Genomic DNA, 26,482 nt, shown 5'->3' with positions numbered 1-26,482 from the left:
AAACGCACTGGTTGTTTCAGATATCAACTCAGTATATCTTAGAGATTTTTTTTTTTTTTTTTTTTCAGTAGTTCCTATGAAGGAAATGACAAGCAACTCTTGGATGTTCTTTCGGATTCTAGTAAATACGACAAAAGAATTCGACCAGAAAGTAAGTATACAAACGTCCTCTAGTTTTAAATGAGTAATTATTGAAAAAAATTATACCATTGGTTATAGTGTAATGTTTTTATCAGAGTAATTAAGTTCATTGTTTTTTTAAAGAAAAAGAAGTCAACTGCTAGAGGTGAATAACTATTTTTGTTTCCTGCTTACGTCGGAGAGTCCGTGTAAATTATTAATTAATCGCATTAATTCCGAACGAAATTTTAATTATCCGCAAGATTGCAAATATACGGAACTGAAGAAAGTACGGTATATTTATGAGAAAATAGGCCCAAAAATTATAATTAGGAATTTTTTTGAATAAATTATAGCCATTTGTAAACAATACAAGCGAAAACAGACAATTGCATAATTAGAGCACTGCTGTTAGTAATTTTTCTCAACTTGTGTATAATGCTGGAGTTAGGTCGGGAGGCAAGGAATGTGGAAAATGGCGACTGATAATTGCTTTTCTGCGAAGGTTCTGGAGCTGTTTGGCATTATTGTCAATATGAGGTGAAGCACCATCCGCATAGAAATATCATACTTCCATGTAAACCACCCTCATCAATCTGGAATAATTTTGGTTGACCCCAGTGGGATACGGTATCGTGTACCGTTAATTGTGCATGTCTCAAAATGCCTCTGTTGTTAAGAGTTTCAAAGAAAGAGAGATTAATAACAGTGTGTGCCGTAAACCCACACTATACCATAATCTTTAATGGGTAAAGTGATTCCTCATCGTGCACCCAACGGTTTTCTCCGGACCAAATTTGACAATTTGTGCCTATCGCAGATCCATCAAGGATGATGCTGCAGAATGTCCAGGACAGCTAATAGGATTTTGTCAATGATACAAAGGAACCTTGCTAGCAGGGATAAGGAGGCAATTATCCTTTTGTACAAGGCCATGATTAGGTCGAATTTTGAGTAGAGTGTACAGGTCTTCATTTTAGAAAGGGTGTAGATTTACTGGAACGGGTGTAGAGAAGGGCAATGATATCGGTGAAGGGAACAAAAGGGTGCTGTTACAAAGAAAGGTTCATTTCTGCAAATTGCAGCGCCTGGAGACTAGGCACTTGCGAGATCTGATTGGATCTTGGAGGCGTTGGACGGATGTGGATAGTTTTTTTTTTTTTTTTTTTTTGGCTGATGCTGTATAAGCTTACTTTCTTGGAGTCATTTGCAGATACTAATACTAATACTAAAATTTCAAAGCAATGGACTTCCAGATTGTGCGGCATCCACCATATTCTACTGACTTGATCATTCAGATTTCTTTCTCTTTCCAACTCTGAAGTCCTTTTTTGCAATTTCTTGACGAGGATTCAGGGATTTATGAGAATTTTATTAGACTTTTTTAAAAATTAAATTCAAAACTTCAATTTAGTTTCTGAATTTCCTTTATCAGCAGAAGGGGTGGCTGATGGGATGAAGGACAATTCACTTGATTCTCATTATTGCTTTCTCAACACAGAATGCTCTTAAAGATGTTTGCACGGACTCCACCACTGTATTAGTACTCGAATAACACTAACTGTAAATTGATATCTGTGATGTCTATTTTTTTCACATTAAACTGAGACCTTGACCTTGATTTAACTACTGACCTTTATATGCTACTTTTGGCAGTGGTGCGTTATCTTATAGGCAAAAAATGCATCTTCCTAGGGCCCCGATCAGAAGGAGGCCCAAAATCACTGTTTCAAAAACTCATTGCTGTTTTTTTACTAATTTTTAATCAAGACCTCGTGGTTACTTCAATCACAGGTTTGTGTTCGGCATATGTGACCAGCATTCTTGTGTCTTCGCAAGCTTCTTCATTTTGTCTAGGATCACTGTATTGCCCACCAACTGAAGATATTCAGATAGCGCTTCATAAATCGGAAAATATTTGTTTGAGATATGCATCCCATAACCTAATTGTGACTGCTGATTTTAACACAAAATCATATTTTTGGCATAGTGGTTTCACTGATGTAGAGGAAGCCAGTTTGAAGACCTCATTTTATCTCATAATCTTGTTGTTCGAAACCTTCCAAATAACCCATTCATTTTTTCAACTGTGACTGGAGTGTCTAATATTGATGTTACTGTGACATCTTTTCTTATGTGAGATTCTATTTTGAATTCGGAAAAAGTCAATCTGGGCTTAGAAAATAGTGATCACTGTGCAATTTCTTTTGGTCTATGTTTGGAAAGTGGACAACAGGATTTCAGTTGCTGTTTTTGCCTGAAGAACTGTTCTTAGAGCCTTTCTTTGAAGGGTTAATCTGGGGAGTGGATTGTCTTTATGGAGTATCTTGTTGGATTTGATTCCTTGTGTTGGATCTGACATTTTGGAGAACATTGCCTTCACCTATTGGTTTATAACTCTGGCTGGCGGCTGGAGTTCTGGACCTGATTGATGGTGTTGGATCTGGTGCTGTGGTTAGTTGTTTTTGTGTTGTGATCAGGAATACTTCTGGATTTTGGAGTTCTGGACTTGATTCATTGTGTTGGGTCTGGTACTCTAGTGTTTCTGTTTTCCATGGTGGACAGTTCCATGGTGCGAGAGTGCTGGATGGTATCTTTATTGGATTTTGATGTTTCAGTGATTGTGGGACAGCAAATGAAGAGATATTCAATTGAACTGTGAGTTTGGAGTTTTGTTCTAGGCCCTGGGGGATTCAACTTGAAGTTTGTGGTTGTGCTCTCCAGAGAATATTGCTTATAGACTAATAGTTATTTATTATTATTATTTATTTATTTTTTTTTTGCTGGCTCCCTGGTATGGGCAACTGGGGAGTGGGATTGCTGGCACCCACCAGTATTGCGTTACATCTGGTGGGTGCGGGATTTCATTCACGAATTGCGCTACAGTGATAATAGACCCAGGTAACACAATTTACATTTCCAGGTGCGCTCTGTAGATTCTATACTATCAGAGACATCCAAAGTGGAGTTGGGGTTATGCCTGGGAGCCACCCTGATTTAAGAACACATTGACACTCACGCACGCATAGGTTAAAAGTTATGTCAGAGCACATTTAAATATATGTAAATATACACTGAGTGATCACTGAATTATGACCACCCCTATGAAAACTGAATGCGACCCGTTGATCGCATGAGGCACGAGAGTGCGGAGTTAGTCGACCTACGTAGCATAGATAAGGTGTCAGTGGTTCTGTAGGTAGTAAAATTCCGAGCGTGATGGGTAAAAGGAAGAATTTATCGGACTTTGATAAAAGACAGATTGTGGGTGCTCAATGAGCTGGTGCCTTGATTTCCCAAACAGCTGAACTGGTGGGGTGTTCGAGAGCTGCCATAGTTAAAGTGTACCAGGACTGGCGTCAAAATAATCAGACGACCCGACGGCAAAACTGCAAACGTCAGCGAAAGGTTGATGTTAGAGGTGAGCGCTGGGTCCGACGAGTCGTACAGGCACAGCACTGTTGAAGAGTTGACTACTCAATACAACATGGGCCAACCCGGAGCAATATCTGGCATTTATTATTATTATTATTATTATTTTAGGGTTGCCCGTAATTACATGCATTAACCCATATTTGTGTCTGTAAATTGCGTATGTTCTATGATCGATTTGCCTGTTTTGCTGGACGAAAAAACCCGTTACTGGGGAGAAAAACCTTGCTATCTACGCCAGAGACCGACTAACTCAGCCACGGAGTGAAAAAAGCCCATTAAAGTTCCTCGCGTCATCGACGGGATTCGAACCCAGGCCTTTTCCACCCGGTGTGGGGAGGACGGTGACGATACCACTGTGCTACCCGCGCAGACGCAATATCTGGCATGACCACGCGTTGCACGTATGGGCTATACGAGCAGATTCCCTTACGGTATCCTCTCCTATTCAAGGTTCATCGGCGTAAAAGACTCGCCTGGTGCAAAGAGCATGCAAGTTGGACGTTATAAGACTGGAAGAAGGTGCTGGTCGGATGAGTCACGTTTACTCCACACCGTGGATGGTCGTGTACGAATTTGGCTTCAACAACATGAGGTTCTTGATCCATCATGCATGGTATCAAAAGTGCAGGCCGGTGGAGGCGGTTGTATGGTGTGGGGCACATTTCACTGGCAGGAATTTGAACCCCTGGTGCATGTCGAACAACATATCAGTTGTCTCCGCTATCGTCAACTGCTTGCTGACTGTGTACACCCCACTATGTTACACTTTTTCCCGAATGGCGATGGTGTCTTCCAAGGTGACAATGTGCTGAGCCATCAGGCACTTGTTGAGGGCTGGGTAAAAGGGATGGAATGGTTTGAGGAACACAGTTCTGTCTTCCAGCATATCGATTGGCCTCCGAACTTGCCCCGATATCAATCCCATAGAGCACTTTAGGGACACTATAGAAAGGTATATCAGGAGTCTGGATACACCAAATACCTCCATACTTGCATTTCTGATCGTATTACACTCTGCTTGGTTGGCCATACCTCCCGAACGCTTCCGACATCTTGTTGAATCAGTGCCACGTCGGATAGCTGCTGTACTGAGAGCAGAAGGAGGACCTATGAAGTATTGTGTAGGTGGTCATAATTCAGTGATCACTCAGTTAATTTGGAATATAATTTGATGTACATATCTCGAGGCTGTATTGTGTGTGTGTGTGTGTGTAAATAAAGGGAAAAATGTTTTTTAGTAATATTTTAAGTGATTTTTTTTAACTTTCTACCTGCCAAGGTCAATGAAAAAGGCCACTGCCAAGGTAAAAAAAAAGGCCACTGACTTTTAGATATAGTTTGCAATTTAGATACTTATTCAATGCTATTTTACTTCACTTTTTTAGAGTCTACGAAAATCAATGTGACGGTACAGCTCTTCTCTATGGCTTCCCCTGACGAGTCCAGTCTGGTAATGTACACCCGTTCTCGATCTTGCATGTGCAGGTTGTATGAATTAATTAGAAATTAAAAATATTTTGTGGAAGCGCAATATCATGATCTAAATGACATGGGCCGAATTATGGCCTAGACTAGAGATGTTCAAGGTACAGCTAACGATACAGGTGAAGGTTTTACCCAGCCCTCAAAAGAATTTGAAAATTATTGATATTTTCAAATTAGGCAGGCACATCAGTCTGCTTCTTCAAGATTGTTCGAATGTAGGCCTGCACTAAAAGTTTTCAAATGTGCATGTAACCCAGTCGCAAGTATGTACTTCGAGATTATTTCTAGAAATTTAAATATAAATTTCTTTTTTGTTTATTCTTTTTTTTATATTCATAATTAAACGTAAATTTTTGAAAATATTTTCTTATTTAGCTTAACATGTTGCAATTTAGTTATTTTTTCGAGGAAGACACCATGCTTTATTAGTTGGTTGTTGACTTTGTAGGGTTTTAGGCGCATTAGCAATTTAGGCCATATCACGCCGTATATAATGTCTTTCAGTTGCCTGTTGCCAGGAAAAACTGGAGTTTCCTGGAGGAAAAACCATGCCACCCTTCGCCTGAGACCGACTAACTCAGCCACGTTGTGAAAAAGTTTTTATGGATTTTTAAAAATTTCTCACGTCATTGACTGGACTTGAACTCATGTCTTTTCCACCTGGTGTGGGGGGGCGGCGATTGCACCAACTGTGCTCCCCGTGAGAGCACCCTAGATATAATCAACTCTATCACTGAAGAGGGATCACTAGAAATCACTAATTGGAAGGACACCATGGACAAAATAATGGACTAAATTATCATCACGGACAACCCAGACAAAGACTCGTAGGATCAACTTAACATCATTAGAGATAAGTTCCAGACCTTCCAATGTGGCACAAGGAAGACTTAACTCAAGAGGAAATTGGCCAATCCTTTCAACAAATTAAGCTTGGCAAAACTTTTGGCCTGGACCTGGTCTAAGGGGATACAATAAAGCATCTGTGGACCATCTCCCCAGACACCATAAAAGATCTTTTAACTCATCTTTCAGGGAGGGGCTCTTGCCATCCATCTGGAAGCATGCAAATGTCAGGCTTATCCCCAAAAGTATCTGTCATCATCAATGCAGTAACCACATATCGCCTTATCACCTTTCTCCCCACCCTTGGCAAGCCTCTATAGAGGTTAATCCTTCAAAGGGTTCAAATCTACTACTGGAAAAAAGTTTACAATCCCTAATCAATATGGCTTATGTCAGGGAGTCCACCACAGATGCTCTATTTCACATTTCTCAAGTTGCTGAAGAATCACCAACTAAATATGTCCTTGCAATCTTTATCAATTTCAAACAGGCCCTTGACTGTCTGGTGGCATAGGGTCATCAGACGAGTCAGACAAAAGCCTAATACTTTTCGGAAATCTTTATATGCCTAAAAGGCTACTTCTGTCAGGAGGCTTACTGTCTGTACAAAATTTCACAGTAATACCAGAAATTCGATTAGAGGCTGCACTCAGGAATCCATCTTGGGCCAGGCTCTACGGAACATGGTATTAGATGAGTGGCTTACTCTCAATTTCGAACACACCACTATGCTTTTGGTTGGGGGATACACTAGAGCCACCCTGGAAAGGCAGGCAAACTCTGTCCTCTCTGCTCTCTCAGAATGGACTACCATGACCTCAACCGCCAAGGCAAAAATATTGCTCATCAAAGGCACACGTCACCCAAACAGGCCCCCCTTTTATAAAGCTAAAGGGTAAATCCCTAGAATGCCCAGCCTCTGTGAAATGTCTTGGAATAATTCTTGACCAAAAGTGGTCCTTCTTTCCTCATCTTGAACACAAAAGAAGAAGTCAAGGCCAATGTCGGCCAGGATCACCAGAACTGACTGGGGCCCCGAGGGGGGTATTCTCCATCTAGTGTACCAAGCAGTCTTTCTCCCTATTGTGGCCTATGGGAGGATCCCAGTCTGGTTTAGGCATAAAAACAAAATCACTTATCAAGAAATTGAATCAGATTCAGTGCCTCTTCCTCCTTCGACTTACCAGAACATGTTACACAATCTCACCTCTAGCACTGCAAGTAATTGGGAAGCATCCCAATTGATTTGTATATCATCTTTCAAAGCCTTTCCCATTATGTCAGGAAAGACAAACAAACAGAATTTCTAGGAACTGTTACAAGAATAGACCAAAACATCAAGGTGGAGAGGAAGCAGCTCTGGGAGGAACTATACATTCTTTGACAAATCAGATGGACACAGGAATCCAAAAGAATGATTATCAAAAAATTCTCTCCAGACAGGCATCCTAATCTGGTTCACACCCATCCTTGAAACTACATACCTTATCACTAGCCACTGATCCATCCACGCAAATTTAAGGAACTAGGCCTAACCAATGATGACAAATCCTGTGGGGACCCTGAGGACAAGACTCATCTTATGTGCAGCTCTTTGATATAACTAGATCTATGTCAACAGCTCCTCATAACCAGTAATTTCCAATCAACACAACCTACTCATCTCCTGGTAAGCAGTGAAGAAACTTTTACTGCCCTTCTGAACTATGCCACCAGTTTATTCCAAGGATATGTTCATCCTCTTGCAGCTGCAGCTCTACCTCCACCTCAAACCCAGACTGGTCAATCATAGATGCAACCTAAGAACCATTTCTACATTAATTACACCATGATTGTGACCTCTTGCTGACGATGTACTTACTGCGTGGGATTTAAGTCAGACTGGTTTTCATTCCTCTGCTAACCCCTCCTTTAGGTTAGGATCGTGCGGAGAGGCCCATTTTGGCAGCTATCACCTCTCCCTTAGCTGTCTGCTTTATTCTGTTATATATTCTTATCCCCACCCTTCTCCAGGATTCTCTCACTAGTGGTGTCCTTGCCCCTGCTTGCGTGGAGGACTTCTTCGTCTAAAGTCCACTCTGTCATCCTCTTTCACCCCAACTCTCTTACTCCCACTCCACTTACTGTCCTCCCCTTTCTTGCTCTGTTGGAGGTGGGATCCCGATGCTTCTCTCTACTGCCCTGGGCTCGCTCCTTGTGCCGTAGACAGATGCTGGAAGGCTCAATCCATGGTGAGAGAGCCTTCCAGTAACTATGTGGCTAGATGAACAACACAAACAATACTCAACTCACAGTACCCAACACAACTGACACTTATCTGGCTTTGTAGAGTCTTGTATTTTTACAGTGCTACTAATTGTAGTTTTATGAAAAAACCACTGGCACTGCCTAACAAACATACTGTGTCCACATGAAGAGGCGCATTATAGCCATAGTAGTTTATGCGCCATTAAACACCCATAACAACAACAACTCCACATGAAGGGATGTACCAAACAGCCACAATGGGAGGTAGTTTTCAGCATTCAGATTGCGATCAAGGGAAACACACTGCTGTCACCTGCCTGTTTGCTGGAGCAAGACATTGGAGTTATTCTTCTCTGCAGTTTGTCACCGTACCCACCATCCATCCTCCACACAGTACAGCAGGAAACATGACTCATCGTAAAAGCAACTTTTTTCCAGTCATCAATGGTGCATTTAAGATGCCCTCATGGGTGGCACGGTAGGATTGCCGCCTTCCCCCACACCGGGTGGAAAAGGCCTGAGTTCTAATCCAGTCAGTGACGGGAGGAATTTTTATGGATATTTTTCACAATGTGGCTGAGTTAGTCAGTCTTAAGTGAGGGTAGCATGGTTTTTCCTCCCGGAAACTTGGGTTTTTCGCCCAGCAAAACAGAAAATCAACCTCGGAACACAACTTACAGACAATATGCACAGAGCAACATGGCCTTAGTTGCTGATGCTCCTAAAACCCAATAACAACATGGCATTCAAATGCAGACTTTAAGTATTGTTGGCTGTAAGCATGGATACCTTGACTAGGCACTTATGCCGATGGTCCATATGGAGGAGGGTTCATTGGTGGATCGCAGTCTTAGAAATTGGAAGCACCACTGGCATTCCCCTAGTCCAGTGGTTCCCAAACTACTCAGATCTATGGACTCCTTCAAAAATAAAAAAACGTTTGCGGACCCCCTATATATATATGCATATGTTTCTGTGTACTATGTACTGTGTATATGCGTATGTTTCTGTGTAATATGTTTCTTGTTTTCTGAAAAGAAAATTCAAAGTTTTATCTTTAAAACAACTGTCCGTGTGGGTAGCACAGTGATATCATCACCGGCTTCCCCACACAGGGTGGAAAAGGCCTGGGTTTGAATCTTGTAGATGATGCGAGGAACTCTAATGGGCTTTTTTCACTCCGTGGCTGAGTTAATCAGTCTCAGGCATAGATAGTAAGGTTTTCTTCCAGAAACTGGGATTTTTTGTCCAGCCAAACAGACAAATCGACCACAGAACACATGCAATTAACAGACATAAGACACAGCACGCCAGATGAATTTAATTATTCAGGTGGCCTTAAAATAATAGTTTCGTTATTTTTTAAAAATTTTATTTTGTTTAAAACAGCTCAACTTTATTCTTATTTTTACATAAATATATAATAATAACTTTATCATCAATTCACTGTACATAGAACAAATAATTTGACCAGTTCCAGCGGGTCACATCACAAACCCCCTGGAACTGATCTATAAACTCCCAAGGGTCCACGAATCCCAGTTTGGGAACTGCTGCCCTAGTAAAAAAAAAAAAAAAAAACAACCTTGTATTAGGGCCACTAAGCCCAAACTTATAAACTGATGTGTGTGACGTCGAATTGCTTTTGTTCTCTGCTCAATTTACCCGGTTTGCTGAGCAAAAAACCCAAGTTTTCGGAGATGGGGTGATGAATCTTACTGTTCATGCCTGAAACCGCTTAACTCAGCCAGGGAGGAAAAGAGCCCATAAAAGTACTTGCATTTTTGACGGTATTAAAAATCAGGCCTTATCCATCTGATGTGGGGAGGATGGCAATTATAACAAGATTGCTAACCATGCAGACAAAGTCTACAGTCAGCTAGTCCATGATTTTCCATCTATTGGCTCAAACAGGGCAGTACATCCTTTGTTTCTCCTCTCAACCTCCATGTAATATATAAAGGCTTTTAATCTTTATAAATATATAAAGATTAAGGCATTCAGTTCCAACTGAAATTTTATGCATTAACTGTGATATAACAGTCAATATTAAAAGAGAACAAAGTCACATCTGGAATGAACTAGTAACCATCTGGCAAATCCATTGGGAGACTAGTACTACAGGACAGGTTACACGCTCATTTATCTTGCAGGTCACATTTGCAACAAAGGTAAATGTAAACTGCTGGGTCTCTCCAAATCTAACTACCATGTATCTCTTAAACCTAGGACTTGGATCCATAAATTCTAAGTTTGCATTAGCATTAGTAGAGGCATATCATGCAAGAAAGCAAACTTATACAACACCAGTCAAAAAAAAAAAAAAAAAAAAAACCAGCATTTCACCCATCCATTCACTCCAAAATTTTGTCCAGTTCTTCCTTGAATTTATTTAAGTAATCAACTTCCACAATGACAGATGGAAGCTTGTTCCAACAATCAACTACCCGCTCAGTAAAGTCAAATTTCCACACATCTATTCTGCAACTGGAGTTTATGCTCCTTCAGGTTGGTTCGTAATCTGAGCAAGAGAAAGAATCCCATCAGAATTTAGGCTGCTCATACCATTCAAGGCCTTATACACCTCAGTCAGATCACCTTGCAGTTGCCTAGTCTCCAGATGCTGCAATTTGTAGAACTTAAGCCTTTCTTGGTAAGAACAACCCTTTGTTTTCTTTACCAACCTTGTTGTCCTTTTCTATACTTAGCAACCCTACATCCTTCCTAAAATGAGGCCTCCAGACCTGTATGCAGTACTCAAGGCGTTGCCTAACCATTACATTATGCAAAGGGACAACTCTTCCTTATCCCTGGTAGCAAAATTCCTGTATAACGACAGGATCCCATGACTTGCTCTTGCAGCCTGTCTGCACTGCTCAGAAAACTTCATATCTGACTGCACAATTACCCCCATGTCTTTTTCATTCTCCACCTCTCTGAGCGTAGTACCACACAGTTGGAACATTTCTCTGGGGTTATTGCTACCCATATGCGGTACTTTGTATTTGTCAATGTTAAACTTCAGTTGCCACGTCTCAGTCCATCTGGCCAACTTTTCTAGTTCATGTTGCACTAGCATTCCGTAGCCGAGTGGTCAGGAGCAGGAGTGCAGTAGCACACGCTCTTTGAGTAGACTGTGGTTCAAGCCCCTGACTGTTGAATACGGTTGATCTGCCAACCCGCACTGGACCAGCGTGGCAGATTATGGTCCATTTCCCTCAGCATGAATTGTTGAGGAGGCTTCCATCCTGCAGTGGGTTGATAATGGCTGCACTTTACCTTTTAGCATACTGTCATTAGCAACCCTGCCAACCTTTGTATCATCAGCAAACTTTAACATTAAGCCTGATATACATTCATCATTATCATTGATAAATATACAAAAAAACAATTGGTGCAACACTGAACCTTGGGGAACTCCAATAATAACAATTGTCCATGAAGAGCACTGTTCATTGATTACCAATCTCTGTCTTCTACCACTCAACTACCCTTTTATCCATTGTAACAATTTGCCCTTAATGCCAGCAGGAATTGTAATTAAGCATAAGCAATTTCAATTAAGTTATTCCTGTTATGCCTCAACAATGCTAACTTATGCTCTTGTGGTGAAGAAGAAACATGGTCTGGTATATTGTATTACTGCAACAATTTTTCTGATTCTAGAAATACTCTACGGATTTTGGTGACATGTTATTCTGAACGTAATGAATCAGTGCTCTTGAAAATGCTGCATACTTTTCAAGCCCTACAGCAATTTTCTGAAGCTTTCAATAAATGGAAATTACTGCTTTCTGGTACTTCTACAACAGAAATTGTAGTGAGCATACATGTGCTTGGAACTCTTAGGAAGGTTCGTATGTGAACGATTCCTATTTATATGCGTTAATGAGCTCTGTATTCACCCAGTTATTCACCCAATCAATGCATATAAAGTATTCATTATGTACAAGAGAGAAATAGTTTGTTTACATAAATGTTTCTATAAGATAAAATAGAATGTATCTGTTTGCTGTCAATCTTAATATAGTATTTTTTTTTTTCTGAAAGGCACAAACACTGGGCTGCTATTGTAGGTTACACAAACAACCAACGATGGAATCTAATGCTACACATAAAGTACAAAGCACTCTTTGCATAAAAGCTTTTTGCTAATGACAGACAGATTAAGCTGGTAAAAATAAACATACCATGGGAGAAACAGACTGTGAAACAGAAATACAGGCAGTAAGGTTTGACATAAAAATAGAATGCATTTGCTATGTATGTGTCATGGTACCTAGTTGTTTAATTGCAAGAAAATACAGTAACGTCTATCTTAATGGTGGGCCATGCACTTTCAATGGTTTATGCAGATTCAAAAGTCAGATACTGTATGCATATGAATTAGATTGGGTTGGATATCATTTTAGAGGGGTTTAACTCGTTTCTGTTTGTTTGTTTGTTTGTTCAGATTCCCTTTTGTAGTGTTTCCCCATTTTTAATGTTACCAATTTTGTTATTTTATATACACTGCCCTACCAAAAGTAACTGAAAACCACACATTTGAGTATGAGATTTATATATAAGGTGCCAGCTCACTTTTAGCTTTGATCAAAAAAAAAATTGTTATATTAGAGTTACTCGAGAACAACCTCTTCCACTCATTCATGTTATGTACATAAATTGCTTGTGTTCCCTGGCCGATTTGCTTGTTTTAATGGCCGAAAAACCCAAGTAGCAAATATACGAGTGAATTGATATAATGTCAAAAATATTAATCCAGTACCATGACTGTAAGAATGAACACACAATCAGGGAGCATATTGACCTCCTATATTGATAATTAATACATTTAATTATTACTTTTAGGTAACAGTTTATTAATTTTTTTGTTTTTAAATAGTATTCGACTGAAAATTTTTTTGTTGTGTATTCTGTATAAAATATGTAATTTTTTTTTATTATATATAGCTTTACGAAGTAGAAGTCTTGCTATGCCAGAAGTGGTATGATCCAAGATTAAAGTTCGAAAAATTGGAAGATTTCGAGTATTTGAATGCTGCTAATCATGGTGATTCAATTTGGCTACCAGACACATACTTCATTAAGCATGGCGATTTCAAACCACTCTTGCATCCAATTGATCTATCCTTGAGGATTTATAGTAATGGAACGGTTGTGTATGTTACAAGGTGGGCTTCCGTTTTGTCTTATTATTAATACTAGCTAGCAAACAGATGCGAAATGATGAAATTAAAATTAAAAAAATAATAAATAATAATAAAAAAAAAAAAAATATATATATATATACAGGGTGTCTCAAAAATACACGGCATAACTTCAGGAATGATTTCCTCATCCATAGACAATAAAAATATTTTATATCAACATAGTTCCGGAAATGCTTGGTTCCACAGTTATTAACCGGAATGTCTTATCTCCAGCAGGCGATTTCCTTCATCACAAGGTACTGACAGAATCTGGTGGTTTTCCATTCCAACCATGTACTCAAATCAGGAGCAAGCGGCCCCATGTACTTCCAAACAAACTCACAGGGCAGGCATACAGAAACTTTTTGGAAAACAACATGCCTGATTTCTTGGACGACATGCCACTGATCATTTGTCAACAAGCACATTCATGCTCGATGGCGCTCCTGCACATTTCAGCCACCTAGCCCGCAATTGCCTGAATCGAAGGTCTCCTGGTTGGTGGATAGGTAGCGGTGGACCAACTGCCTGGCCGTGCTCACTGATTTAAAACCACTAGATTTCTTCTTGTGGGGGCCATTGGTGTATTCAACTCTAGTAGCTGAAGTGGAAACTCTCTGCATTCGAATTGTGGCAGGTTGTGAGACAATACGAAACATGCCAGGAATTTGGCATCGTCTTTGCAAGTCCATGAGACGTCGATGTGAGGCCTGTATTCAGGCAGAAGGTGGACATTTTGAACAATTACTATAAGGTGATATGAACAGTAAGTGTCATAGACAGACCTTCAAATCTCGGAAACCAAGCATTTCCTCAACTATATTGATATAAAATATTTTTATTGTCTACATATGAGGAACTCATTCCTGAAGTTATACCGTGTATTTTTAAGACTGTGTGTATATATATACAGTGTGTCTTAAAATATATACAGTCAGTCCTCGTATAACACGTGTTTACACTACATGAATTCGATCATACACGATTTATAAATAGGGGACCGATATCTTATATAACACAAACCGAATTCGCTTATGCACGATTCGCCTTTGTGTTTACAAGAAATGGCAGTCGGACGCAGAATCACCCCAACCAAACGCAACGCGATAGGAATGAAGAGAAGATTCTGAAAATGTATTTATGTGTTTTATATCAGTGAAGGGGAAACACAAAAACCAACACAATTCCAGCTATCGGTATAATCGCAAATGCAATTAGATTGAGTTTACTACCAGTTAGTAACAGATTCCATTAGCAGAAACGTAATAAAATACTTAAGTATTTTATTACGATTATTTCTTGTGTTTGGTAATGTTTTGGTTACAAATGTGTGTTCAATCTTGGGTGGTCGGCACCTAACCCTATTTTTCCCATAGGGCTTGTTGTTTATATTGCATGATTTTGCATTGCACAAGGGTTTCCAGGAACACAACTATCGTGCTATACGAGGACTGACTGTATGTATGTATATATATATATATATACACACCTGGTTCCTGGGCAATGCGATACTGTCACCCCTCTAGCTAGTGTATGAACCCACTACTTGGCAGGTATATAGGTACCCTGCATCACTGCATTCATGTAGATGGTAATTCGGTCAGTATGGGTAAACGTTTTGAATTAACCGACTTTGAAAGAGGGATGATAGTGGGTGCCCGATGCATGGGTCACTCTATCGCAGAAGTGGTACAGAAATTTGCACTATCCCCGTTCCACAGTATCAAGAGTGTATCAGAAATATGCCATTTCCAGAATAACATCTCATCATGGACAGCACTGTGTATGGAAAAAGGTGGTGGATCAATGTGGCCATTGACGTCTGTCTTGCATTGTTTCAGACAATCAGAAAGCAACAGTGGCACAAATCACCACCGACTTCAATAAGGGAGGTGCCAGAAATGTCTCCACCAAGACCATCAGGCGATCTGCAATAGGGTATGAGCCGCAACAGGTTATAGGAGCTGCTGACCCACCAGAGTCCCATTGCTAACTCCATGACACAGAACTCTACACCTCCATTGGATGAAGAACATTGGCACTGAACCTTGGATAATTGGAGACAGATCTCCTGGTCCAATGAGTCCCATTTCCAGTTATTTCGAGCAGACTGGAGGATGTGTATCTGGTGGAAACTGCACAAAGATATGCACCTGTCATGTCAACAAATAACTGTTCAGGCAGATGGATGGTCGGTAATGGTCTGGGGCATGTTCAACCAGCACACATTAGGTCCTGTGGTATATCTAAATGAACCTCTGAACAGTCCAGGTTATGTTCCATCCTTGCAGACCATCTGCATCCCTTCATGGTCATCATGCACCCACAAGGCAATGGACTCTTCCAGCAGGATAATGTGCCTCCCCACAGAGCTGTTGTGACTAGAACATGGTTCAAAGAGCATTCCACAGATTTTACCCCCATGGAAGGGCCTCCCCTTTCCACGGTCATGAACTCTGTGGAGTATCTTTGGGATGTTGTGGAAAGGTCCATTTGGTCTTTGGATCCTCCACCCAGGAATGCGATGGAATTATGGACAGCTGTGCAGCAAGCATGGATGGAAATACCTGTGGAACGCTTTCATTAACTAGTGGACTCAATGCCTTGCCACACGACTGCCCTTATCTGGATGTAAGGTGGACCTACCCATTACTAGGTAGATATCCCATGATTTCTTTCCACTCAGTGTACATTCTTCTTCTTTGAGGACAGTTAAGAAAGTTACATATTTTAGGAATGTCATTACCCTTTTGTCAACATTTAAATAATTAATTTTGTGTAGATGTCTATAAATTAAAAACTCTGATAAACCCACAAAAAACACAATAAGTGTGCATGTCACAGAAGAATAATCATCAACTCATGAGAATCATGTAAATTTCATTCCATGGAATAAAAGGTTACACTAGAATTACCAGATGATGCAGTCATCCCTAACTAAAATACAACTCTCACACCAAGCCTTCATGCTGCCAACAGGGGTATTCAAGAGGTCAGAAGGCAATAAATCCCATTCTTCTTTGAGGATATATAGCTCATTTTGGGATCTCTAGGGAGATTACAAAAACACCCCCAGGAGCTTACATCTGGTGAGTGTGGGCTTGGCACACACCCAGGGTCCTGAGCTGGATATTATCATTCTTCTCTTCTCTTCTTGGTGATTCCCTTCTTCTTCTCTTCTCTTCTTGGTGATTCCCTTCTTCTTCTCTTCTCTTCTTGGTGATTCCCTTCTTCTTCTTCTCTCTCTCTCTCAGGGTAACTCGGAAAGTTTTTTTGGCTGGTGCAGCATAAGCCCCAGCTTCCTTGCACCATTATAGCTAATAATAATAATTGCTTTTCCAAATATCCTCAGAAAGATATCTGGAAGTACTCGGAAAGTACCTGATACCTGAAACCTATAGGGTTTCAGGTATCAGGTAAATATAAGTTTATGTGTTCCTGCTTTCTGGAACTGTTTCTATTGCCTTGAGATGACACTTTCAGACACATTGAGGAACCTGATGAACTCCACATGGGATTAGCCAAACCTCATCCTTCCAACCGATCCATCCAGCCTTCCAGTTTCATCACTGCCAATCATGCAGATGGTATCTCCTTACCATATTTTAGTTCTGTGCCACAAATCTTATCAGGTATATCCGCTTGCCTAGTACAAATAAAAGTAAAGAAATAACAATAATAACTCTATTTGAAAGCTTTCAGGAAGTTTGGTTAAGGTACCAGTACAGCTGCAAAAACCTTTTAGTCAGTTGCAAAGGTCAGTTTGTGATGGAAAAGAGTATCTGTGTACTTAGGTATTTTTGGGAATGAGTATTGAATCCTGCTGTGCATAACAGAGTAACAAGCTTACCCTTGTCCAAGTACACTGGTGTTCAAAGAAAGTTCATCACCCAGGAATTTCACATTTCTAACCCTGTTTCACAATGGTATGTTACATTAATGACTAGCATCACAAATAGAAATATAAACAAAAGATATTTATTAATAGTTAAGGCAAAGCTGAGTAATATTTGACAGGTGCTCTCAAAATATTGCAAAATGAGCATTTCCAACCTTTATACAACAGTTTTGGTAAACACGACAATTATATCTGAAATGTTATCATAAGCCCTCAATTTGCTTCAGTTTATCATTTTAAATGGAAAACCAACTGAAAAATTCACCAGGTGAAAACTTATATTTAGTTGAACTGCCTCTGGCCCTGATGACAGCAGCACACTGTCGAGGCATTGACAAGATCAATTTAGATAATCAACTGATAGTTTGTGGTTCCAAACACAAATTATGGCTTTCTGAAGTTCACAAAGGATCTTTGGTTTCTTTCTGGCAACTGCAGATCCCACACGATTCCAACAGTTTTCTATAGGATTCAGGTCCGGGCTGTTTCCTGGCCAGCTAACACTTGTAATGAACCATTCTTTCAACCATTTTTTCACCTGTAACAAATGTAAACACATTACTGTTGAACTTTAATGCAGAAATGAAGTTAATGTAACTACAGAAGTGCCTACTTACACTTTTCGCCCGATGATGAGGAGCAGAGTCATCCTGAAAGATGCAGTTACTTGGCAGGTTGAAATAGTCTCTAATGGTTGGCAGCAATTTGCCTTCCAATATAGCCAAGTATCCATTGGCATTTACGGAACCTTTTATAAACTGCAGTTGACCTACTCCACAATACAAAACACACCCCCATATCATTTGGCTGGTAGGGAATTTTACTGTAGACACCATACAGTCTGGATGATATTCTTCACCACATCTACAGAGAATCGTTTGTCTCCCATCGGAGCCATGCGGGTTGAATTTATTCTCCTCCGAGAAAATAACTGACTTCCACTGTTCGGGGGTCCATTTGACACGCTCCTTACACCAAATTAATCAGACCTTTTTCATTTTTTATGTGAGAGGGGCTTCTTCTTAGGACGATGGGCTACAAATCCATTTTTGAAGAGGCTTTTTAAGGCATAAGTGCTACAAAACGCACTTATGCATTATGCTGTTTTGGCATAGAGACTCGTTTGCATCCAGTTCCTTTTTCCTATCAGCAGAACCAGTATTCTTGAGTTTGGAAGGAAATCTACTCACTGTCAACTGATTACAAGACACTCTATATGGAATGTGACAGGAAGAACATCCTTCCTCACATAAAGCAACAGCAACACTCTTTCTTCGTGGCATCAACTGCTCGGAATTTCGCAAAGTACAGTAAAACGTCAGTTATCCATACCACCGTGCTCCCCCCCCCCCAAATTACAATATCTACCTTTAATGCACTGGTTGCTATATTAAAATATTACTCCTGCCCCGCTTAATGCATTTGAAGGCCCACTCACGCAGAGGCCTTCACTCCGCTAGAAACTGCTATGGCATGGTGTGAGCAAGTCTGAATGCAGTTCTATGGAAGATACTGCTATTAAATAGGATGAGAGACCTTGCCACGAAAAAAAGACAATCTTGCATGTTTCAAAGCAAAATTCAAGATTACATATTTTAAAAATTAAACCTTCCCGAGATTCATTATATTCTTATTTCTGTACAATTACTTGTTTGTTTATTTCTGTTTATGTAAAAAAAGTGTGGTTTATAGTTGAAACTATGTAAAACAATTAGGTAAGTTCAAAATAAATATAATATACACTGTTTCTTCAAAACATTTTTGTTATTATTTGCAAACCATTTTTTAGGTCAATTATTTTTTAAACTTCATATTTCAAAATATAGTATCACATTTAAAAATACCTTGCATACAATAATTTAATTGTAGGCCTAATTACACTTTGTTTCGTATAAACTGGGTATTCTCATGTAAGTTTGATTATCTGACCTATTTGATTAACCGAACCAAACCTGGTCCCAGTTAGTTTGGATAATCGACTTTCTACTGTATCGTTATTTTTCTCACACATGTTTTACTTGACAAAAGCATAACCAAACAAAGAATGAAATAAAAGACATTATTTCAAAGATGCTTTAATAAAGGTATTAAAATAAATCCTTCATAACAAAAATGTAACTTTTAGCTTACAGAACAAATATAAAATGATAAACCTCTCTTATATTATAACTATAAAACATCAATGAGACTTCTGTTACTGCACCATTGATGACAGATACTTTACATCAGGTTTATACTTTGTAACTTTTAGAGCTATGCATGCAGCACTAGTTTCATTCATGAGACTACTCCAATGACTAGACTTAACAAAGTTCATCACTGAGAACAATGATTCACAAGAATATGTTGTGAGAAAATTGTCAGTAATGCTGTTGCCAGATTTTTGCAAACAGACAAAAGTTTCAGGAATGGAATTCCAAACTTAATACCTCATTTTCTGCATTTTTCTTTGCTAATCCCGTCACTAATCATTCCCCTTCAATATTTTCTAAATCAGGTCTGAGATCGATAAATTTTTATGCCTCCAAATTGAGCTGCTCTGAAAATCAATCAATTGCATCTCAAAATCGTCCAGGTCGATCCACTGAAACATTTTCAGGTTCAGTTCGGCTAGTTTTACACTGTCTGCAAACTTAATGAATTTTGCAGTTTCTTCCAATTTTCTGAACTTGACAAATCTTTAAGAAAACTGTTCAGTAGTTGACTCAATGACATTCAGACATAGCACTTGAAGGCTCTGACGGTCTGTTTTCTCATCAGTTTCAAGATCAATGATGTACCTTTTTAGGTTTGGGAAATATTTAAAACTGCCACTGTACCTCACGTTTAAAAACTCCCAGCTTAATTTCAAATGCCTTTATGTTATCGAACATAACATGAAGGGTCTTCAAAGAGCCCTGTAATTTGATGTTCAAGTCATTTAAATGTGAGCCGAAATCTATAAAGAACATCAGTTGGAGTGCAGGCTGGTTCAGAAACAAATCACTGCATGAATACAGCTATTTACTGAATGGTGTAATGTCACTACATGCCTGGCAGAGAGAATGGTCATGACTCAAGTGCCCAAAAAATTTATATGCATGTCCCTTCAGGCACCAGTGCCTTAGGTTCACCACCCCTGGTGTAGAACATTGAATGTAACCCCTACAAATATAGACTGGTGAATTTGATTTCAGAGTCAGTAAGATCATGGAAGTTAACGATATGATACAGGACCATCTCAATGGGAAGTGTCCTCAATGATTTACAGCATAGTTTTCGGAAGGTCTTGCCTTGCCAATTTGGTTAATTATGACAAAGCCATAAAATAGATGGATGCTATAAACAATTTGACATTATTTACCTTGAATTCCGTGAAGCTTTTGATACTGTTCCCCATGAAAGGCTTTATATAAAGTGGATAAACTTGAAATTACTGGTAGGATGCTTTGTTGGGTGAGGGACAGGTTAAAAGGTATAAGATAGGTTAAGTCTTAAATCGACATTCATCAGAGTGAACTAGTGTAGCAAGTACTGTTCCTCCTATTTTTAATCTTAATGATGCTGGTGGGGCGAGTACAGAGGAAGTTGTCAAAGTCTGTTGATTTAAAGGTAGCTAGAATGATTGATGATCAGAACCACTCCATTTTACTTCACAGTGACTTGGATAGATTGCAGATATGGTCTGGAAGGGGCAATTGAAGTTTAACTGTATGGTAAAATTTCTCACCTGGGTGAGCTGCAGGCTGAATCTATCTAGGAAAAGTCTCTTCTAGAGAGGATTAAGAGTAGAGAAACCACATTGGCAAATCAAGTCACAAAGAAGGTAAGGCTTCTTATGGTAAAGAAAGCTAAGTAAAGCAGCAAAGACTCCTTTATATATTATCAGTGGAAGGAAGGGGTCCAATCGCATTGGTCCCCTCCACATTGATAGTTCAACTGTTGATGATCCCGCCCTGGCTGCCGACAGGCTGAACAGGCACTTTGCATCTGCATTCACATATGAGGAATCCTTCAGGGAAGTGGATGCCAGAAGTTTATCAAACTCCAGCAGGAAGCCGAATGACTTTGCAACAACTGTGAGGAAGGTGGAAGAGAAATTGAAGTCAACACAAAAAATGCACCAGGGGTGGATGGAATCTATCCAATCACACCAAGGAAAGCAGCAAAGGAGTTAAACAAACCCTCAGCCACAACCATGAGAGCATCCTTGAATTTGGAGAGGCCCCTGTGGACTAAACATCTACAAATGTAACACCCATTCACAAAGGGTGACACGAGCAATTACAGACTTTGGAGCCGAACCTGTACTCCAGGAAAAATAATGGCGTCACTGGTGAAAAAAGCAATGCAGGATGATCCAGACAGAGTGCAGTTATACTTCAGTGACAGCATGGTTTTGTTGAGGGGTGATTTTGTCTGACCAATCCGACCGCACACCATGATGCAGTGACAAAGGATCCGAATGCAAAAATCAATTCAGATATCCTATATTGGGATTTCAGGAAAGCATTTGATACCTTTGCACATAAAAGTTCACTGAAAAATTGGAGCAGTGCGGCATTGAGGGAAAGTTACTGCTCTGTACGAAAAGATTATTCAGCAGGAGAAGACAGAGAGTGGCTATCAATGGACACTACTCCTCGTGGACCAATGTGACTAGTGGAGTCCCACGGGGCCCGGTACCAGAAAGAAAGGTCGGCAGGGTGAATAATGACAAATGACAGCACGCTGCTGACACAAGATTCAGAAAAATTAGGCACACGGTCCGAGAAATGGCAACTGAAGTTCAACACTGACAAATGCAAAGCACTTCAAATGGGCAGGAGCAATCCCAGAGCAATGCATCAACTGTGGGGCACTACACTCAGAGTAGTGAAAAAAAAAAAAAAGAAAAAGAAAAAGAGACGTGGGATAATTATGCAGTCAGACATGAAGTCCTCTGAGCAGTGCAGACAGGATGCCAGTACAACTCATGGGACCTTGCCAACGACTGTGAATTCATTCAAGCTTGCAGTTTTCTGACCCACCTAACACTGCCTTGATAGCATCAGCAAATATTCTTCCACCCTTTCTATATAAGTGTATCCCATTCCTGTAGAAGCAGTCTCTCCTGTTAACAAGTTGCAAAATGCTAGAGTTTGAATTCCATCAGTGATGAAGGAATTTTTATGGGCCATTTTTCACAACATGGCTGATTTAGTTGGTCTCAAGCGAGGGTTGCAAAGTTTTCCTTTCCCCAGAAACTCACAATTTTTGTCCAGCAAACAGGCAAATCAACTGCAGAATACACACAGTTTATAGACAATATACTGTCATAGCCTTAGTTGGTTTGGTGCTTAATGTGCACTCACTGAATTTTAAAAATTAAGATTACTTATTTTTTATGTTTGTATGCTTTTTATTGAAAGCTTAATATAATAACTCGGAAATTAAGCATTTTCAGATGCATGTTTATAAAACTTTTTTCTTTTATTTTGGATTCTAGATTTTTTTTTTTTTTTTTCACATATCTTTGAACAATCTGTATATCACTTTTTTATACTCAGATATAATAATTAATGTATAGATACTGACCCACAACAAATATTTTTGAGAGTTAATAATTAAGCTCTGTTTATTTCAGGCGTAAAATGCTGATGAACTGTCTAGGTTACCAGGAAATCTTTCCATTTGACAATCCCAAGTGTCCTTTTTTTCTTGAGAGTGGCAAGTATGGAATTGTGGTTTCTTTTAGTTCCTATCTCTATAAATGTTCAAATTCACACTAGATATTGAATTTAAAAAAAAAATCACAGAGAACCTTTCATTCAGGGAAGAAGAAATTTGGGGGACCTCCTTCATATCTCCCCCCCCCCCAAGAAAAAAAAAACCTTATGAAGCCATGCTTAATGTTATTCTGGAATTTTCCAAACATTAGGCCATCAGCTCTGGTACACTAAAAAACTTGGTGCAAAATGAACCTTAACTGCCAAGTGCACCAGTTGTCCCTGGAGACACTCAAACTTATTGCCCATTTTAATTAACATTTGTTGGTCCCTGACAAAATTTGTATACTTTCGTTGCAGTTTTTTTTTAATCTGGTTGCTGTCTGCCTATTTTAATCAATGACTATTTTTCAGGTGGCATCCTTAAAGTAAATATACCCCATAAAGTGAATAAAAAACTCAAATAAAAAAATAAATAAAACTCAAAAAACAAAATATATTTTTCAACAAAATTCTAGTTTCGTTTAACCTAGTTTTAATTCACCTAGTTTTAAATGTGCAAAATGTGAAATGTTTACCGACCTTTCTAAAACAGGACATGATCTAGCCAAGGAGGATGGCTTTGTGTGCACTAGGTGTCTAGGGTGTCAAGAAATTAGGCACCAACTCAGTGTTCTGATGAGTATCTATGAGAGCTTGAGTTTGTAGGGTAAATGCCCTTGAAAAAATTAATATGAGGGGCTCATCAAGATCTCAGCTGCCCAGCTCAATGAAAGAGCTCACTCCTGTGCATCAGACAAAACAGAGGCAATCTCCAAGGCAGAATGAGCAGGTCCCACAGGAACTAGTTATTGTTGGTGACTCTGTTGTCAGGGAGACAGGGGAATATATTATGCAAAAAGGATAGGTGGAACAGAACCAGAGTATGTCTGCCAGGGGAAAAAGTTGATGACATTGTAGAGCAGATATCATCTTTTAAGGGCACAAATGGTGATATTGTTATACACGTTGGCAGTAATAACCTTAAGAGTAACAGATCTGCAGATTTAATTAACAAGTACAGGTCAATGTTGAAAAAAAGTCGCGAGCTAGGGTTGAATTTGAAAGTGTCTGCAATTCTTCCCAGACACAATAGGAGGGAATGTAGGATGAGAGCCTTGTTGATCAATTCAGGCCTGGAGAGACTGTGCAAGGCTCAAGGGGTAGAATTTTTTTCAGCCTGGTCTGTGCTTGTTTAAAGGAGAGACTGCTTCTACAGGGATGGGGTACACTTAAATAAAAAGGGTGCAAGAATATTTGGTGATGGTATCGAGGCAGTGTTAGGTGGGTTGGAAAACTGCTAGCTTGGGGGGGGGGGAATACACAGACTAAAAGGTTAACAGGCAGGCAGAGGCAAAAGTGATTATTGCACTGCTTCTATCAGAATGAGCAGCAGCCTGGAAAGCAAGGTAATGGAGATTTCCAGGACTGCTGGGAGTCATAGTGGAACAAGTAAATACATGGGCTGTGTTAGGATAACTAAGAGCAGAAACAGGTGCATGTATACTTGCATGTACACCAAAGCTAGGAGTATATTTAATAAATTTGATGAGCTTGAGGTGCTAGTCAAGACATCAAAGGCAGATATTGTTGGGATATCAGAGACATGGTGTCACACAGATATAAGCAGTGCAGAATTGGAATTTGGGGAGTACAATGTGTACATGAAGGATAGACAGGACAGGAAGGGAGGAGGGGTTATGCTCTTAGTTAAGAAACACATAAAATCTAAGGAAGTGCATCCAATTGATGTTGGCGGACAATGCAATGTTAAGTCTGTTCGGTGTGACATAAGCACTGGGAAAAGAAAAATGAGAGTAGGTGAATGTTATAGGTAGGGCTTACAATACCAGTCAAAATCTTAATACTGGTATATTTCAGTATTTTTAATTTATGAAACCGGGATACCAGTATTAATGGTATTAATACCGGTATTCCAAAAACAATAAATTTTTTCTCAATAAATTTTGATGACAGTTAAGTGCAATAAAATAAGGAAAAAACAAGTACTGTAATTACGTGAATTCAAGTTTTAAATAAACATTTATTGCAATAATAAATATTCTGAAAAAAATCATTAAAAATACTTTAAAAATTAACTTTGCAGTAACAATATGTATTTTTTTTGTTTTTAGTTAGTATTCTAAAAACAAATAAATACATATTGTTACTGCAAAGTTTAGTTATGTTTAAGCATCCACACTACCTGTCCAAATAAAGTGAGCTCTTAAGAAAACATAAGCAACCAATAGTATGATCATTTAAAATGGATCTAATTTTGGTACATATTTGATTAGCAGCAGAAAATGCCCTTTTGGATTCTATTCTGGTACTATTGTACTGAGATAATCATAGACAACCTCAGTCCATATTTTCTAGGCTTTGAACTTTGTTAGTAAAAATAGTTAAAAGTATTTCATTAATTTCCTACTCAAGTTCATCTTTTAAAATCTCATTGGAATCAAGCAATTTCTTATTTTGGAAAGAATTTGCAGAACACTGATGTTCTGTTCCATGGTTGAATTATGTTCATCATTTTCTGAAGGAGAAAGACATTTTATTAAGCGAAGTATAATTTTCACTGTAGTATCTTTACTGAGTCTGGGAGAGAGCAAAGAGTGGGGATAAGGAATAAAGAAGAGAGCAAAGAGTGCAGTTAAGGAATTTTTCACATATATAAATGCAAAGAAGAGAAGGACAAATCAGATCAGATGCATATGTAATTGCATGGGATAGTATTAGATACCCCAACTGATGTGGCAGATGAAATTGACAGTTACTTTGCATTGATATTTACAGAAGAAAAACCCCTCACGTCAATGAGAAATTATGGGAGTGAAATTGAAAAAAATGTAATTAATGATGTTTAAATTTCACATGTTGATTTAATGAGAAAACTTTTGTGCCCACAGGCGAGTAAGGCTCCTGTGGTTGATGGCATGTACCTATAATCTTAAAGGAGGCGGCAAGTGAGTGCACTAAACTATTAAAGCTAGTTATGAGAGCATCACTGGACTCAGGAGAGATTCCGCTGGATTGGAACATAAAGGCGGTTCTAGGAGTGTAACAGAAAATTACCGGCCGGCCAGTCTAACTTCAGTAGTAGGAAAAATCATGGAAGCAATGATCAAGGGTGGAATTCAGGATCATTTAGATGGAAATGGAATTCTGTATGATACACAGCATGGTTTTTTGTAAAGGGAAAATTATTAACAAATCTGGTTAGCCATTTTGATGGTCACTCGTGAGCTGGATTTAGAGAATAATTTCGACATTGTTTATTTAGATATCAGCAAAACATTTGACTCAGTCCCACATGAGCGGTTACTTTATAAGTTGGAGCAGGCTGGAATCATAGGGAAAATCCTTAGATGGATAGCACAATGGCTTAAGGGCACCAGGCAGGGGGGTTGTGATAAATGGTTATTCCTCAGATTGGGTTAATGTAAGAAGCAGGGTTCCCCAAGGATCAGTATTGGGACTAATGTTGTTTTTTTATTATCTTAAATGACATCTATGAAGGGATATAGGTG

At 39.2% G+C, this 26,482-nt stretch overlaps 1 protein-coding gene across 1 annotated transcript in view; it reads left to right on the top strand.

Moving 5' to 3' along the window:
* Positions 1-26,482, top strand: part of LOC150075259 (glycine receptor subunit alpha-2-like) — a 111,940-nt gene that overhangs the window by 41,594 nt on the left and 43,864 nt on the right. The window contains exons 4-7 of the mRNA XM_090388415.1: positions 69-151; positions 4,941-5,005; positions 13,087-13,307; positions 22,829-22,911. Coding sequence (XP_090244541.1) covers positions 69-151; positions 4,941-5,005; positions 13,087-13,307; positions 22,829-22,911 — 452 coding nt within the window. The remainder of the gene's footprint in view (positions 1-68; positions 152-4,940; positions 5,006-13,086; positions 13,308-22,828; positions 22,912-26,482) is intronic.

This window comes from Mastigoproctus giganteus, chromosome 14 (genome assembly GCF_048544385.1).
Source record: "Mastigoproctus giganteus isolate SK-2022 chromosome 14, ASM4854438v1, whole genome shotgun sequence".
NCBI classification, from domain to species: domain Eukaryota; kingdom Metazoa; phylum Arthropoda; class Arachnida; order Uropygi; family Thelyphonidae; genus Mastigoproctus; species Mastigoproctus giganteus.
The sequence above is the reverse complement of the archived record's forward strand: the minus strand, read 5'-3'. Positions and strand labels throughout refer to the sequence as shown.